The sequence below is a fragment of the Boleophthalmus pectinirostris genome, unplaced genomic scaffold (genome assembly GCF_026225935.1).
Source record: "Boleophthalmus pectinirostris isolate CB_2022bp ecotype Guang Dong unplaced genomic scaffold, ASM2622593v1 HiC_scaffold_4, whole genome shotgun sequence".
In the NCBI taxonomy this organism is placed as follows: Eukaryota; Metazoa; Chordata; class Actinopteri; order Gobiiformes; family Gobiidae; genus Boleophthalmus; species Boleophthalmus pectinirostris.
This window is the reverse complement of record NW_026571353.1, coordinates 27013783-27030502: the sequence shown is the minus strand read 5'-3', so window position 1 is coordinate 27030502 and position 16720 is coordinate 27013783. Positions and strand designations below refer to the sequence as shown.

The 16720-nt window shown below is 39.0% G+C and overlaps 1 protein-coding gene across 1 annotated transcript; it reads right to left on the bottom strand.

Annotated features, from left to right (window-relative positions):
* Positions 1-539: 539 nt before the first annotated feature.
* Positions 540-15928, bottom strand: znf366 (zinc finger protein 366). Its single transcript, XM_055161769.1, has 8 exons — positions 15911-15928; positions 15687-15829; positions 10250-11197; positions 8501-8668; positions 8133-8283; positions 6117-6328; positions 2660-2832; positions 540-1665 (listed from the first exon to the last, which is right to left on the bottom strand). Exons 3-8 carry the CDS (start codon positions 11188-11190, stop codon positions 1199-1201), a joined length of 2112 nt encoding a protein of 703 aa, XP_055017744.1. The 5' UTR covers positions 11191-11197; positions 15687-15829; positions 15911-15928; the 3' UTR covers positions 540-1198.
* Between the last annotated feature and the right edge of the window lie 792 nt (positions 15929-16720).

Genomic DNA, 16720 nt, shown 5'->3' with positions numbered 1-16720 from the left:
CAGTTTTACAACGTGAAATCACAAGGTGAAACAGAATGTTTCTGATGAGGAAACAACTTTATAAAATGGATCAGAAACTAGTGTAGTATGAGCACTTTAATTCTTTGAAATACCTGGCCTCTCAGGTGAGCTCTATACATCATGGCACGTCTTTTTACGATATTCAAACTTTGTACTACTTTTATTTTTCTCTATTTTTAGGGGAAGCTCCTGCAACCTGCCGAAACAAAGCTTTATTGTGAGACTTATGAAGCCTTTGTCTGGGACACCCACTGTGTCCGTCAGCGGCGTTTGATCACAACCTAAAAGAGAGAAGAGGAGAGGTGTTTTCTCTTCCCCTTCCTCTGCTTTGAAACACAACCAGGAGGAGACAGGCAAGTGCGCTGTAACTCAAGGCAACCACTTCTGCTCATCGCAAAAGAAAAGTCAGTTTAACATTCTGGACACAAACCACAAACTTCAGATGAAACAGTTTATTTAAAAGATTTTTGTTACATTTAAAACTTAAAAAAAAATCAAAATAAAATAAAACAGCAGTAATGATCATGATTAAGTTAATTAATTAAATATATTACTATTCTAAATGATCACAATTAAAATGTATTTGTAATTCAGTGACATGATTCAAAATCTGACCACAGCCCCATCACAGATCAATTTACAGTACATTATGTTCAGTAATCATTAATCAACTATTTTTTATTACAAACAATCAGATAAAAAAGTATAATATTCATGCCCACTTTAAAGCTACCATCTGTAGTTACATCAGCCAATCCCCCCAGTCTTCGCTGTATTTTCACATATCACCACTAGATGCTATTTACATTACTGCAGTTTGATTGTTCCAGCTTTTGTCTCACAGAAGATGACCAAAGCCTGAATAAAGGCCAGGTGAGGGGATGGGGAACAGGTTTCACATCTACCATCTGCTGGTCAAAAACAATCAAACAAACATACAAATGGTAGCTTTAAATAAAACTGGTTACAGTGAAAAGGGTTTTGATCGCATGTTAGTTTAACCAAAAAATCTATTGATGCTATTGATAAAAAAAAATAAAATACAATCAAATTCACAGCTTTTTAAAATGAACCCGTGACACTTAACCCGTGATATTTTCCTTTCTTTGGTTTGATACACCTACATTGCCTCACCTCCTCTGTTCCTCACACACATTTTTGCTTGTTTCTCTCATTTTCAGTCTTCTTCCTCATTCTGTCTACCTGCAACTTCCACCGACACACTAATGTAATCACTCTCACCCTTTTTTGGCCTGTTTTGGTTCCTCTCTCCTTTGCTCAGGCTACTCGACTCAGTTTTTACAGTAAATTCGTCATCATAGGGTTTTCTATACTTTCCAGATGTTTTCTCCAGCTCGACAAAATCATTGGCTCTAAATTGTTGCTGTTTGTCTGTCTCTTCACTCTCCTCTTCCATCGGTTCGTTCTGGGCTTCTTCAGGACTGTACTGGCTTCTTCTGTACAGACTGTCTTCATCCTCTTCTTGTCCGGAGCTGCCAGGGAGGCTCTCTCCATCGGACTGGGTCAAATGCAGCCCTGGGTCCCCCGAGGGCTTCTGGGACAGGTCGAACGGTTCCTCTTGGCTGAAGTGGGAGATCAGGCTGACGGAGGTGGGCAAGCAGAATCTACCTCTCTGTCTGAACACTAGAAAACAAAAGACAGAAAGAATTTTGGTGAAATTAAAATACATCTTGATGAATCTAAATGAATTTGCAGTTTAATGATTTGAATTCAGAATATAAATTTTGATTTGTGGATTTGTAGCCACAGCTGCCCTGGAAGTGAGGCTGCCAATTTGTGCCATCAACCACTCACATACTCACCACTTTCATATTAGGCAAGACAGATGAAGTGTCTTGCCCAAGGGTACAACGACAGAACTTGGTTTGAGCAGGAATCAACCCTCTAAGCCAATGTCACACCTTTAATTAGACATTAGACAGGTATTGCTCTTTCTGCATGAGGATCAATACTTTTTGATACTGATGCTCTCACTACTAGATTTGATTTTGAAAGATGTCTGATTGTTTTACTAAATTAGAAATTTTAAAAAATATCTGGCAGTGGAGAAAGAAATTTGCACTTCTAAAATCAGCTATTTCCATTGGTAGATTTTTTATTTTAATTTTTTTTGTCATCTCTGACGAGTTTATACCTTTGTTGTGTCCTTGAGCAAGACACTTCCCCCATGTTGCCTATGTTTGAGTGTGATGTGAGAGTGATTGATGGCTTTTAACAGTCAGATTTTTATGACACACTTTCTGAGATGAAAAAAAAAGTTGGGCGATGCAGCTTCAAAGGTGCACTATTTAACTTTTTGGTTGCTTGTTTCCTTACTTCTCCTTACATTTACTCAATTGCAGGTGATTTTACGGCTCAAAAATACCTCAAAAATATTCATTCTGACTGTGAGCGGGGTCGCCTCTACACAGATCTGACCTGTAACTTCGTCAGGTTTGGTCTCCATGAAGATAGAAAGGTTTAATACTGTACTATGAAACATTCCACACAAAGCAATAACATCTCCATGGAGAAAAGAGTTTGATGGACCTCCACCAGAAAAGTTACACAATGCACCTTTAAACAGAAGAACTGACTAACAAATGTTGTTTTTATGCGTTTATGTGTGGAGGCTTACATCTCTGGTCCAGGCCTCGGTCCATGATGCCGTGTTTGACCTTCATGTGTCTGGTCAGGTTTCCCTTCAGGGTGAACTTGCTGGGGCAGTACAGACATTTGAAGGGTTTACTGTCCGAGTGCAGGTGCATGTGGCCCATCAGGTTGTGCATTCTGTTAAACTTTTCCACAAAGCTGCAAAAGATAAACAACATGATGTCAACAAATCTACCACACAGTTTTGTAGTGTACAACATTTTGGACAATGCACAACTTAAACTTTTGTATCTTGGATGTATTTAAAGGTGCTTTGTGTAACTTTTCTGGTGGCCACAGTATGTATTAAACTTATCTTTTCCTATTAAGACAAGTACGTGGCACCGCCAGGCCAAGTTACAGATCAGATATGTGGAGAGGCGAGCCCACTCATAGTACAAATGCATGCTTTTCAATCTATTTCAGAGCAATAAAACCACTAATAGTCTGTGTGTGGAACATTCTGGGCAAAGCAGAAACATCAAAATGAGAGAAGCAGGTAATGGACCTATCAGAAAAGTTACACATTGCACCTTTAATTACATTGCTTTATTTGTTTTAATGGACGTGTTATAAGAAGAGTACATATATGCACAGTGTGGGAGTGTGTGGTAAATGGTCACATTTTTATATACGAGTGTACGCAGACACTGTGGGCGAAGTGGGTTAAATGTCTTGCCCAAAGACACAAATACAGCGTTCATCTGTGAGAACTGAAATCACACCTCCAACAACCTGTGGGTCAGTGGATCTGAACGCTCAACTGATGATGGTTTTTTATGTTAAGAGCAGGATTCAAACAGCCAACCTTCAAATCAGTGGACAAACTCTCTTACCAACTGAGCTTCTGTGTGCAGGTTTTTTATGGCAAACCAAGAAAGTTTGCATCTTTAAGATATTTTCATCTGTTTATGCATTTTGACCACAATTTTAAACCCCTCTTTTTGGAAAACCATACTGTTTTTGTGCATGATTCATGTAAAAATATAGCAGTGGTTGTAGCAAGAGCCCATATTACACTATTTTCTGATCGCTGTTATAATGTTGTTTCCTTATCACAGACATTCATGGAGTTGTGTTTTGTTTCATTTACTCACGTTTAACTCACAAAAACTGCATATTTAGGCTGAGCTCTTCTTTCAAACTGAAAACACTCTGTTCCACTTGTGATGTCATGTGGTAATACACAATGTCCTCCACTGGGTTTTGAAACTCCGTACACCTTCACTAGAATAATTTCTCTAATTTCAGCCCTGAAACTGCCCATTTCTGATGAATTAATGATAAAAGGTAGCTGTTAACTTGAAAACTACCAGTACATGACATCACAAGTTGGAACAGAGCATTTTGAGCTTTGGAGATGTAGACAGACTAACAATAAAGTGTTACTCAAACATGTGTGAATGAAAGAAAACACAGCTCTAAGTATGTTTTTGATGATTCAACAATATTATAACATGTTTAAATCTCAATTTTGCATAATATAGGACCTTTAAATCTTCTAATTCCACAAAATGAATTGGCCATGTTTATTCACCCTTTGTTTTATGTTATTTTTACACCCAGTTATCAAAGTTTCCCAAACAAAAGTCCAGTGTCGGCCATGCTTGTTTTGTTTTTTCTGCCAACAATTCTTCACAAACTTTCTCAGAACGCAGAATAGTTGTAACTCTACACAACGTCACCATGAATGAATGCAGCAGACACCCCACACCCTCCCTGCACTTTGATTTCCTTTTTTCCTATTCTCTGACTCTTGGACGCGCATTTGGACACACGCGTTAGAATAACACGAGAGGAAGCCCCGTGCAGACAGGAGCTGGACATGGAAGGGCCGCTCCTGTGCTGTCCTTCCTCTGCATTCTTTCTTATGAGGGTGGTCCTTTCCTTCAGGAGGAGAGAGGGACTGTAAACTGTCCAAGAGGGCCGTGAGAAAACAGGAAGCGCCAGAGAAAGCGAGATGAAATCTATTTGCAGGGCCTGTTCTCGGGAGAGGCTGGGGGCCATTGTTGGAGAGGCGATATCCTTCCTATGAACGAGGAGGGTCCCGCTGCCAAAAGCCTCCCTGGTATCTGGTCCCTGCCTCCAGCCAAGCGCCGACTCAAGGTCAACACAGGCCCAGGGCTTTTTATAGCAGCTGCTGCACGGGCTAAATATCATAGGTTTGGAATGTGAATAATGAGACAAATGAGTCGAATGCAATAAAAATGTCATTCATGGTACAAAAATATGTGATTGTGTGAATGTAAAGATGATTAATGCTCAAATGCAACTGATTCAGTGTAAGAGCAATAGGCCAGTTTTAAATATTGCAGCTGTTATATTAATACAAACAAAGCCTTACATTAAATTGCACTTAAAGCCACCTAGTGCCCCCGCTCAATTTCATTTCTCTCCAGCAACTAGATCAGGAATGAAAATACACTAGACGAACCCCAGAAGTTGTAGACCACACACCGACCAGTCATCGAAGAGCTGTGAAGCCATGACGTCAAACTCAAGTGCCTGTCTGGGTCCCTTTTGTCGTACAACACAACAGTAAACAAAGTGGTCAAGATGGATGTAGACGAAGACATACATTCTGTGTTTGCAAACAATTCCCGAGATCGAGGATTTAAAGCTGGAGCAAAGACAATGTTTGGTGAATTTTATCAAGGGGAAAGATGTTATTGCCCTTTTTCCTACCGGTTTTGGCACATTACATATGTCACGACCAAATAGCAATGATTGGTTAAATTAAAAAAATACCTATCTACCATTGAGCAAACAAATCATAATGCTGCGAGGTCAGATGGTTTCCACAAAGTGAAATCGGCTGATGAATCAAGCTACTTAAACCAGGATAAGCCTCTCATAATGCTTCAAGTCATGATTTAATCAGTCATTCATTCACTACACTTACTTAATCAAGACTTAAGCACAGCGTAACATTTCTAGTGGAGGGTCTGTCACCTCTTATCTCCATGGAAATATTATTGCTTTGTCTAGAATGTTCCAAAGTATAGATTAAACTATCACCAGAGAAGAGACAAGCAGATTACAGCACTACACTACATTACAATTCAGATCTGTGGAGAGGCGCCCCTATTCACAGAATGAATGATAGTATTATTGAGCAATAGTAACACCTGTAATGAATAAATGCTACATGTTTAAAGTCATACCATGGAACACTCCAGGCAAAACTATAACATCTCCATGGAGACAAGCAGGTACCCTCCAGTGTATAATGAGGCATAATGCACCTTTAACATCTGGTAGTGGTGAACTTCTATATCTGCAGCTGCCCTGGGTGGGTGAAAAGATCTGAACCATGATAAGTCTAAACTAGATATGATAAGTTGACTTCGTGAATTCATTTTTGTACTTTCACTTGTTGCAAATATTAGCATTTTATATATGACCCAGCAGCCCGTATGTATCTTGCTTATGACAGTGACCACTATAGAAGTCCATGGCATACCTTGCACTTGTATGGTTTGATGTCAGAGTGTACGATCATGTGGGCCTTGAGCGTCTGCTTCTGGACAAAGCTCTTGAAGCACATGTGGCACTGATAGGCTCTGACGTTTGTGTGGATCAGGACGTGACGCTTCATGTTGGCCAGCAGGGTGAACTCACGCCCGCAGATACGACACTTATGCTCCTTCACCCCCTACAGACACACAGAGCAGGTCTAAGGTTATTTAGTCTCTCCATTTGACTCATTCCTCTACACCATTGAGGCAAACTGTCAGGACCAGATAACAACATATAAAAACATATGAAAACTGTGAGAGGGCTTGGATCTTATTGGAGCAGCCTCTGTCATTTTTGGCTGTAATATTCCACAGTATGACATATCTCCATGGAGAATGTTCATGAAGTATGGTTTTAACTTTATATTTCCATGGTAGGTGAAACTCCAGAAAGTTAAATGCTTTTAAGCCATGTTATAATAGTTACTTCATTAAAAACACACCTGTAGTTATGTTTTGTTTCATTCACACATGTTTGAGTAATCCAGCATGATGCTCTGTTCCACCTTGTGATGTCATCTAGTGATTGTTTTCAAGTTAACAGCTACTTTTTGACCTTTAGTTCAGTAGAGATTGCCAATTCAAGGTCTGAAATCACCCAAATGATTCTAATCAAGATGTATGGAGTTTAAAAACACAGTGGAGCTCTTCCTGTATTACCACATGACATCACAAGGTGGAACAGAGTGATTTCTGTTTGAGAGAAGAATTAAATATGTAGGGTTTGCGTGTTAAACATATATGAATGAAACAAAACACAACTCCAGATCTGTTTGTGATGAGAAAACAACAACAACTTTATGACATAGATCTTGAAAGTGTAATGTGGGACTTTTAAGTAGAGCAAATGTTTTTATGTTTTACACTATATTTTTGTCACTCACTTCTAGAAATTGTAAAAAACAACCGTAACCAGCAATAAAACCTAGTCAAAAACCCATACACACACTACTTAGTCACTAACTACACTTGACAACATGCTGTCATCTCCTTGGTGCCACTTCGTGTTTCAAAAGGAAAATCTGAGAGGAAATTCTGGAAGTTGTTGGAATAAAAAAGCACTGGGAGTTTAAATTACTGAAATAGCTGCCAAATAAAAACTGGGCTCAAGTCCAGAGTCATGTCTCATTTTCTCTAGAGACTAAGACTGTCAATATAGGTCAACCAACTGAGTCTGAGAAAATTAATGTAAAACTTCAAAGCACTAGACCCCTTCTGCTATTTCACATTTTTTACAATAAATAAATAAGTAACAGAAATGGACTAAAGTTACAAGTGAAATATTGTTGATTATGCCCTTAACTTATCAGTCTCAATGGAGGCAAGCACGTGATGCCACTAAGCCAAGGTACAGTTCAGATCTGTGGAGATGCGACCCTGCTCATAGACAGGTGGGCAAACTATGGCCTGGGGGCCATATGGGGCCCTTTAATCTTTTTAATCCGGCCCGCCAAACTTGAATAATAATAATAATTTTCAGTGTTTTAAAAGTCATTTCAATAAATAGTAAATACCGTGGGACTTTAAAGACAGATATTTTGTTGTAATGCTTTGTAATGATTTTCAATTATGGGACATTTCAATAACATGGGATATATTTTCTACATATCCATATTTTTTTCTCTTATGAGGTGGATTACCAAAAAACGCCATCCATGTCCTGGTCTGGCCCTTCCGTCAAATTTTAGAACCCTTTGTGGCCCACGAGTCAAAAAGTTTGCCCACCCCTGCTCATAGACAGTGTGCATGTTTTACAGTGTAGGTTTTAGCCATGAAAACACATGTAATTGAGTAAAAGTTTATGCTATGCTTAATGTCATACTGTGTAACATTCCAGGCAAAGCAATAACATCTCCACAAAGACATGTAAGTGGCCTACCTACACCAGAAATGTTACACAGTGAAGCATTAAGAAGTGATGAAAAACACAATAGTACTCACTTTATGTGTGAGTGTGTGCTGTTTGAGGTGGTGGGACTGGATGAACTCCATGCCACACTCAGTGCAGATGTACGGCCGGATGTCTTTATGTTTCATCATGTGATTCTGAAGCTGACTTGGATACTGAAACGTCTTCTGGCACTCAGAGCACCTAAAAAAACAAAAAAAACCCCAAAACAATAAGATGTAAAGAAATAGACTAAAAAATAAGTTCATTTTTTTTTTAAAAAAAAAATCCTGAAACAGATCTTGAAGAATATGTGTCTTGCGTTTAATTGTTATGAGCTCTTGTAAGTTAGAGGCACATAACTTGAAATATTCCGCAGTGTGGCTTTAATATCTTCAGCAGCAGGTGTGTAGCCTCGTACCTGTAGAGCGTGGGTCCTCGGTGCACAGTCAGGTGTCTCTTGAGCTGAGCCAGCGTGGGGAAGTCCAGGCCACACTCCACACAGATGTTCTCTTGGCCTTTCTCATGTTTCAGCTCATGGGCTCGGAGCTCACTGGGATATGCAAAACCCCGAGCGCACACACTGCAACTGCACAAGAGGAAAAGATTTACGATAAAAGATTGTATGGACAAATTTTCTTGCCTTGTATATTTTTTGTATCCTCTTTTTTTAACTATGGACCCTCTGACATTTTGATCAAGCAAAGTTATAACAGCAACCCTCAATGATTTTGTCTCATGTTCTCTCCAACAAGCAGTCACGCCACATTCATTCACAGACAAAGTGAATGAAGTGTCTTGCTCAAGGACACAAAAAAACTGTAGGCTATTCATCAGAGCTGGGAACAAACTGGGACCATTTGGGTTTGTGGCCACAATGCCCCAGGTAAAGCTATAAACATCAAAATTTTATCACACCGTCATATATGCACTATGTAAGTTTTTGGTGGATACTTCTTGCTTGTCTTAATAAAGATTTTATTGTTTCTCCTGGAATGTTCCACAGCATGGCTTTAAACTTTTCTATCTTGCATTTAATACATTATAACAAGTGATTACAGAGTTATGAGTGATTTAATTGCCAGAAAATACCTGTAAAAAACACTGTCATTGTGAGCAGAGTTATCTCTCCACAGACCTGACCTGCAACTTGGTCTGTTAATGTCACACGTTTGTCTCCACAGACTGATCTAATGTCATACAGTCAAACAACTTCGGCAAATCAATGACATTGCAATACAAATACCCTTCAGCAGAAAAGTGGAGTGTATCCGTCATCTTTAAAGTTGGCCTATTGACTATGGAACATCTAGGCCAGGGGTCACCAAACATTTTTTCTCTGGGGGCCACATTATCGCTCCTGACTATGATGGGAGGCCAGGGTCAGGTAACCCGTATAACAGAACTGTATGACACTGACAACGCAGATTATGTTCTCTGAAAAACAGCACACTTTCTTTACATATCAGACAAACTGCATGGTCCTTACACTGAATAAAAAAATGATTAGTCGTCCACTGTTCTTTGAAAACTCGGCACTCTCTGTCAACTTTAACACTCACCATTTTGCTTTTCTTAACTGCACTACAGTACCATGGATCTATTAAAATAACTGGATAGGTATCGCTGCTTGTAGCTCCCTCCAGTTAATGTAGTGGTCACTCACTGGTACTTCAGTGAACAAAAAACCCTGGGCTGAGAGAGGATTTTTCTCATAGAGCGCAATGTAATCACAAACTGCTCGTGTCCGGCTGACCCGGCACCTACAACTTTCAAAAATGTCTGATTTTGTGGCAATTTTTTACCTATTTTTAGATCATAAACTTTTTCTCAGCTCAAAATCCTTCAGTTGTCTTAAAAAGCACTTTATAATCTTTAGCTCCAGCTCCTCTCGCTCTAATTGGTCAAAGTGATCACGTGAAGTACCTAGCCGAGTTATTCTAATCTACAGTCATGTGCCATTGAGCTCGGCCGATTGATTTGAATGGGTGGCCATTTTGAAACCAATTTGCCAAAAAGTAATTTAAAAAAATAGGCCATGACAACTTTTGAGGACCTGCCTCATAGGGCCAGTTCAAGTGGTTGGGGACAGAATGGCAGGTGACAGACCCTTTACTAAAAAAGTTACACAGTGCATCTTTAAACTGGACAAATATCTATTGAGCATTACCTGTAGGGTTTGACATCGCTGTGCTGCATCATGTGTCTCTTCAGATGGCTGGTCTGGGTGAAGGCTTTGTGGCAGACTTTGCACTTGTGTGGTCTCATGCCCTGGTGAGTGAGGAGGTGAGTGTGCAGGTGACTCAGCTGTTTGAACAACTTCCCACACAGATGGCACCCATGTGGTTTGATCCCATTGTGCCCCAAAATATGCGTCACCAAATTGTACTTAGAAGTATAGGACTTCTCACACATTCTGCACTTCCACCTCTTCTGGTCTCCTCCCACATCGACATAGTAACTCTCATCTACGTGGACGTTGATGGTGAGCTTCTCTGGATTGGTGGCTGGTTGGACGTTGCGAGAAGGTACAAGATCTCGTGTTTTGGGAGCGGGGCGGGTGTCTTCTCGCTGGTAAAACGTGCTGGGGGAGAGGCGCATGAAGGTCCCTGGTAAATAGTAAGGGTACGGGAGGAGACTGTGGTGCAGCGGGGGTAAGAATGGGGGATGAAGGAGGTAAGGAGATGTCGGCCATATTGGAGTTGGACTTATAGGTTCTTGCTTGACTTGTACTGAATCACTATGATGTCTGTTTAACTCGATCATCCCTGATTTTGGAGACAGCGGGCTGATCGGACTCCAGACAGTTGTTTCCCCCATTTTGTTTTCAGTTTTGTCTTCTCGCTCATCTTTAGCTTCTGTTTTAAAATGCTTGCGTGTTTGTGTTGCCTCCCGTTGAGAAAGCCCGAGCATGGGGAAGTAAGCAGGTGGGCTAAAGACGCTGTATGCATTGGCTCCACTGGGTGTAACACTGGGAAAGCCTGTACCGGGGAACTTAGGGGCTTTGATGAGCAGAGGAGGGGGGCTCAGGTAGAAGCTGCGCTCTGAAGTAGGCCTTAGATCATCTTTGCGTTGTGGGCTGCGTGAAAAATGTGCAGAGTCTATTTCCATCTTCAGTCTAGAAAAAATAAAATAAAAATGAACACTGTTAAGTTAATACTGATGCATATATTGTGCCTTTAAAGGCTCTATATTGGCTCTTGTGAGCTTTAAGCAATGTTGTAAACTGTTGTAAAGTCCTGTGAAGTGTTTTGTTTCATTCACACATGTTTAACTAATCCTTTATTATTAGTCAGTCTACATCTCCACCTTGTGATGTCATGAAGCGATAGTTTTCAAATTAGCTACAGCTACCTTTTACGTTTAATTGAGATGGGCAATTCTAATAGCGCGGCTGGTGCCACTTAGTGCCTCCGCTCAATTTAATTTCTCTCCAGTGACTAGATTAGGAATCAGAATACACTAGACAGTTTGCAAGAACCCCGGAAGCTGTTGAATGCGTACCGGCCAATCAGCAAAAAGCTGTGAAGCCATGATGTCAAACTCAAGCACCTGTCTGGATCCTTTTTGTGGTACAGCACAACAGTAAACAAAGCGGTCGAGATGGATGTAGATGAAGCCATACATTCAGTGTTGGCAACGATTCCCAAGGTCGAGGATTTAAAGCCAGAGCAAAGAGAATGTTTGGTGAATTTTATCAAGGGGAAAGACGTTATTACCCTTCTTCCTACGGGATTTGGCGTAACGACCAAACGCAGCGAATTGTTAAATAAAAAAAGTACAAGCTGTGAGGTCAGAGGAGTTCCACGAAGTGAAACCGGCTGATGAATAAGGCTACAATTCTAAGGCTGAAATCATTTGTTTGATTGTAGAGAAGACCAGTTGAGCACTTCCTGTATTAACACACAACATCACAAAGTGTTTTTTGTTTGCGGAAATAACTCCTAAAATAGCCTAAAGCCTAAAAATAATGTAATACAGAACCTTTTAAGTGACCATTAAAGTGCATTATTCATTCACTTTACACTCGGTGGTGGTAACCTACTACAGCACAGCTGTCCTGCGGCAGACTGACAAAAGTGACTTCTTTGAACGCAATCAACCCTTCTGACCACCACCAACACTCACACACACATCGCATTTATACTAAGTTTTGTGGGTGAAGTGCCTTGCCTAAGGACATAATAACATTTGAACTAGAGCCCCTGTTGTCCCTCTATGACACTTGGTACTCCCAGCAGTCTCCCATTGAAATGCTAACCAGCTCCAGCCTTACTTATGTTATGAAATCTGACAATACCGGGCAATATCGGGCATTGGCAAGCAGGTTTTGCATTTAAAAAAGGTCCTATATTATGCAAAATGGATTCTCATGAGCTTTAAGACATGTTAGAATGTTGTTTCCTTACCAAAAACATACCCGGAGTTGTGTTTTGTTTCATTCATACATTTATTATTCTGTCTACATCTCCAAAGCTCAAAATACTCTGTCCAATAGTCACCTTTAATACGACCTTTAATAAAAGTAATGCTACAAAGTTTGGGACAATTTCTGCTCAGACTTGGAGAGTTTGTTTATAACATCGCACTAACTTCTCTCAGCATTTCTTTCTGTGACAAGATTCAGTCCTGTATAAGTAATCTGTGGCTCTATCTCAGCTTGGTTTCTATTTCCAGCTTGAGTTTCTGTCAGTGGAGATTGTCAGTGGACAGAGTGACACCGCCTACACCTCTCAGCCTGAACTTTTCACTTCTGCCTTTTTCATACATCTCCTCTGTGTCCTCGCCTCCTGAAATTAGGAAGTTCAGAAGCACCTTTTCGCTTCTCCATCACCGCCTCTGTCCTGTTCTTCTTATTTGGTGTGATCATTTAAACTATGCTTGCACAACTAAGAAGCAATTTGTGATAGAAATCTCAAATCTGTGTAATTTTTAAGGGTGCATTCATACTTATTACTTTCTTGCTCCTAATCCCAAATTCTGATCTACCTTGACCAGTCCGAACACTATGGGTGACGTGACATTTGCTTAGACCACTTCTTCTTTTAAGTTAACAGGTACATTTTATCTTTAGATCAGTAGAGATTAGAGTTTGTCTATTCCTGGGCTGAAATTATCCAAATGATTCTCGTGAACGTGTAACAAAACATAGTGGAGCACATCTTGTATTACCAAATCAATGTTTTCTGTTTGAGAGATGAACAATTTGTGAGTTAAACGTGTGTGAACGAAACAAAACACAACTCCATGGGCTCTTTGAAATGTGCACAGTGAACTGAGTCTTGGTCTGAAAACATAAAGTGCAAATGTAATTGCCATCACACTACCTGCGATTGTTTTTTTGTTTTGTTTTTTGTTAGTTTTTTGAAATCGTGCATCTTATCATAAACAAACTCTCCGTCTGTCCCTTCCCCATCTGCTTCTGCACAGTCATTGATCAAAAATACAATTCAGTGTAGATAAATAAAAAGATGGGGAACTCTGCAACTTCTGCATCAATTTTAATTTAGATCATATTTTTATTCTTAGTTCTTCTTAGAAATGACATTTGAACAAAACCTTTATTGTTGAATTGAGGATGCATATGTCTGATTTTAAAAGTTAGACTAGGGCTGGAGCTGATTGTTTCAATTAATCATTGATAATTTTACTGAGAGATCAATGTTGTGTTATGAGGCATTTTAAAAGTACGTCTTGTTTGTATTTATGAAATTAAAGGTGAAATGCGCAGCTTTTCTTTTTTCAGCTTGTCTCCGTGGAGATGTTATTGCTTTTTTTTTTTTTTTTTTTGAATATTCAGTGGTATGACATTAAACATTTCCATATAGCATTTTTTCATTATGGGTGTTTCTGTTTCCCTTCTGTGAATAGGGGCGACTCTCCACAGATCTGAACTGTAATGTAGCGTACCTGATTGTCTTCCTTGTGATAAATAGGTTCAATCTATACTGTGGAACATTCTAGACAAAGCAATAACATTTCCATGGAGACAAGCAGGTGATGGACCATCCACTAGAAATTTTAAATTGATAAACACGATTTGAACTGAAAATCACAATAGAACAATACAAAAGTATATATTGCCCCACACTAGTTTAGATGTTCTGTTATCAATATTTGCAAACACACATGTTTTATCAAAGGCGTGTTTATCAACGTTTTTCCGATGTAAGACCATTTCAACAGATACATAATATTAAGATGAAGATTTATGTTTGCAAAACTCACTTGTAATCCAGTGCCGTGAAAACATGTGAGATGCAAACCCACTAAACAGAGTATCATAAAGCAATGTTAGAGTGTATTTATAACAGAAAACTAAACAAAATGTCACATGTTAAATGGTACACGGATTCATGTCACTTTTGAAAAACTTCATTTTAGAGAATAGATATATTTTTTTAGTTCGCTTCCGTTTTTATGTTACAAAGGAGGAAAAGCTCAGAGTGACTAAAAACAGTTCATCTCGAGTCAACATATAGATACAATCATATACAAAATATAAAGATAAAATGAAATATGCTGTACTTTGCACTTAATACAACTAAGAAATTCAACTGAGAAATCTTGTTTGTTCTTTTCAAATGTATAAACTGCAAATGTTTGAACTTTTTAATAGCAATAAAAACACACCAACAATTAAGAAATGACATAAGGGCAGATAGATCGCTGTGTTCATGTTACACAAACCAAGAAGTAAATTTAGATTTGAATTCATACATTTATATACAAGACACATTATTTCAACTCTGCTTGAAGCTACAAAGTTTATGGACCGCTAGTTGTATATTGACCATTCAACACACAATATCGACAACACACACTGGTCTGATAATGAGTTGAAATACTGAGAGCATAATTTTGTAAACATTGGGAATTACTATGCATCACAGTGACTAAAAATTAGAAAAATGCATACATTATTTTAGCGTTTTCATTTCCTCACTCTGCTGTCACTCACCCATACTAACTTTAACACATATGCCTGATGCCAAAAATACCATTAGACAGGACATACTTTGTGCTACTCCAAACTATATAAATACATAATACAACAATTCATCAGTTAGCTTTTTTTTCCCTTATGCACTGTTTTGTTTAAAGGTGCACTGTGTAACTTTTCTGGTGGGGGGTCTGCTTACTGCTTGTCTCCATGGAGATGTTAATAGATTGGTTTAAATTCTCCACAGTATGGTAATTAACTAATTTGTCTTGCATTTATTCAGCTACATGTGTTATTTATTGCTTAAAAACATTCATTCTTAATGTGAGTGGGGTCGCCTTTCCACAGATCTAACCTGTAATTCATTCAAGTTTATGGCCGTACTGTGGAACATTCTAGTCACATCTCCATAAAGACAAACAAGGTGACGGACCCTCTACCAAAAAAAGTTACACAAGCCAATCCAATCCACTTTATTTCTATGGCATATTTCATTAACAAAAGTGCTGCATGTAGAGAAATAAAACAAAGCAAACAAAAACCAGAGTGCACCTTTAATCTCTCCTGGAGCACTCTGCAGCCTGACACTCACCCATACTTTTCCAGTCCGTGCATTTCAAACAGTCGATTAAACAGAAGCCCCTCCTCACATGTGTGCACTCACCTTCACACAGCAGCAGCAGCAGTAGTAGTAGTCCCAGTGCTTGCCTCAGAACATGGGGATGCTGTGGTGGACTTCAGCAGCTCCTTTGGACTCACCGTCTACCTGTGTTTCTCTGCCTCCTGCTCGCTGCACGCCTCTCTTGACTATGATAGCGGATAGCATTTGAAGTGACTTAAGAAAGAGAACAGGAACAATCACTTTGTTCTCATTTTTCAGATGAGTACCTTCGGAGAGAAGGAAGGAAGGGAGGGGAGAGGAAGTCAACAAGCCGAGTGCCTTCCTGCAGAAAAATAAGGAAACACTAGATAGACATCTCCACTTCTCCACCAAAAAAGACATTTAAACTGCTTTTTGGGAGAGAATGCACCACCAGAGCCGATGTCACACAAGAAAACAATACATAGAGGAGTTTTATCAGCTCAGAGCACTTGTCTAATAAACTTTTATCCTTTTATCACACGCCCATGCATTCTAAGAAGACTTATTTACAAAGCATGCACAATAGTTTGAATTTTGATTTATTTTGTTTACAATAACATTTCCAAGCTCTGTGCAGAAGCAAGTGTTTTTGTTTGTGATTGCAGCAAATCTAAACTACCTAGAAATACTAAAACTAGTTGCTTTCTTTAATAATCTTCAGAATACACAAGTTTAGTGGATTAGTATGGTGGAATAAAGCATGCAGATGTTTGTTAGTATTTAAAGTCCAATGTTTGTTTGTTTTTGTATAGATATGCACTGAAATTGTCTTCCTATTAATAATGTTAATTTCTGTTGATTAACATTTGCAGTAGATTTTTGTGCATAAAGTTAATTGTCTTAATAATAATTGCTCAATAACAAAAAGCCGAATTACCACTAACTGGTATATTACAACTTAACAATATATAGTCCCTGAACCAAAGCGCTGCAGAATATTTCTCCACAAATTAATTCTAGTAGAGGCTATTTAGTTTCCTAGTTTTTGTTAAACTGGTTAAAACTTACAACAATATTTCCTCTCATCTGTCTAAATATAGAAAAGATGATATAAA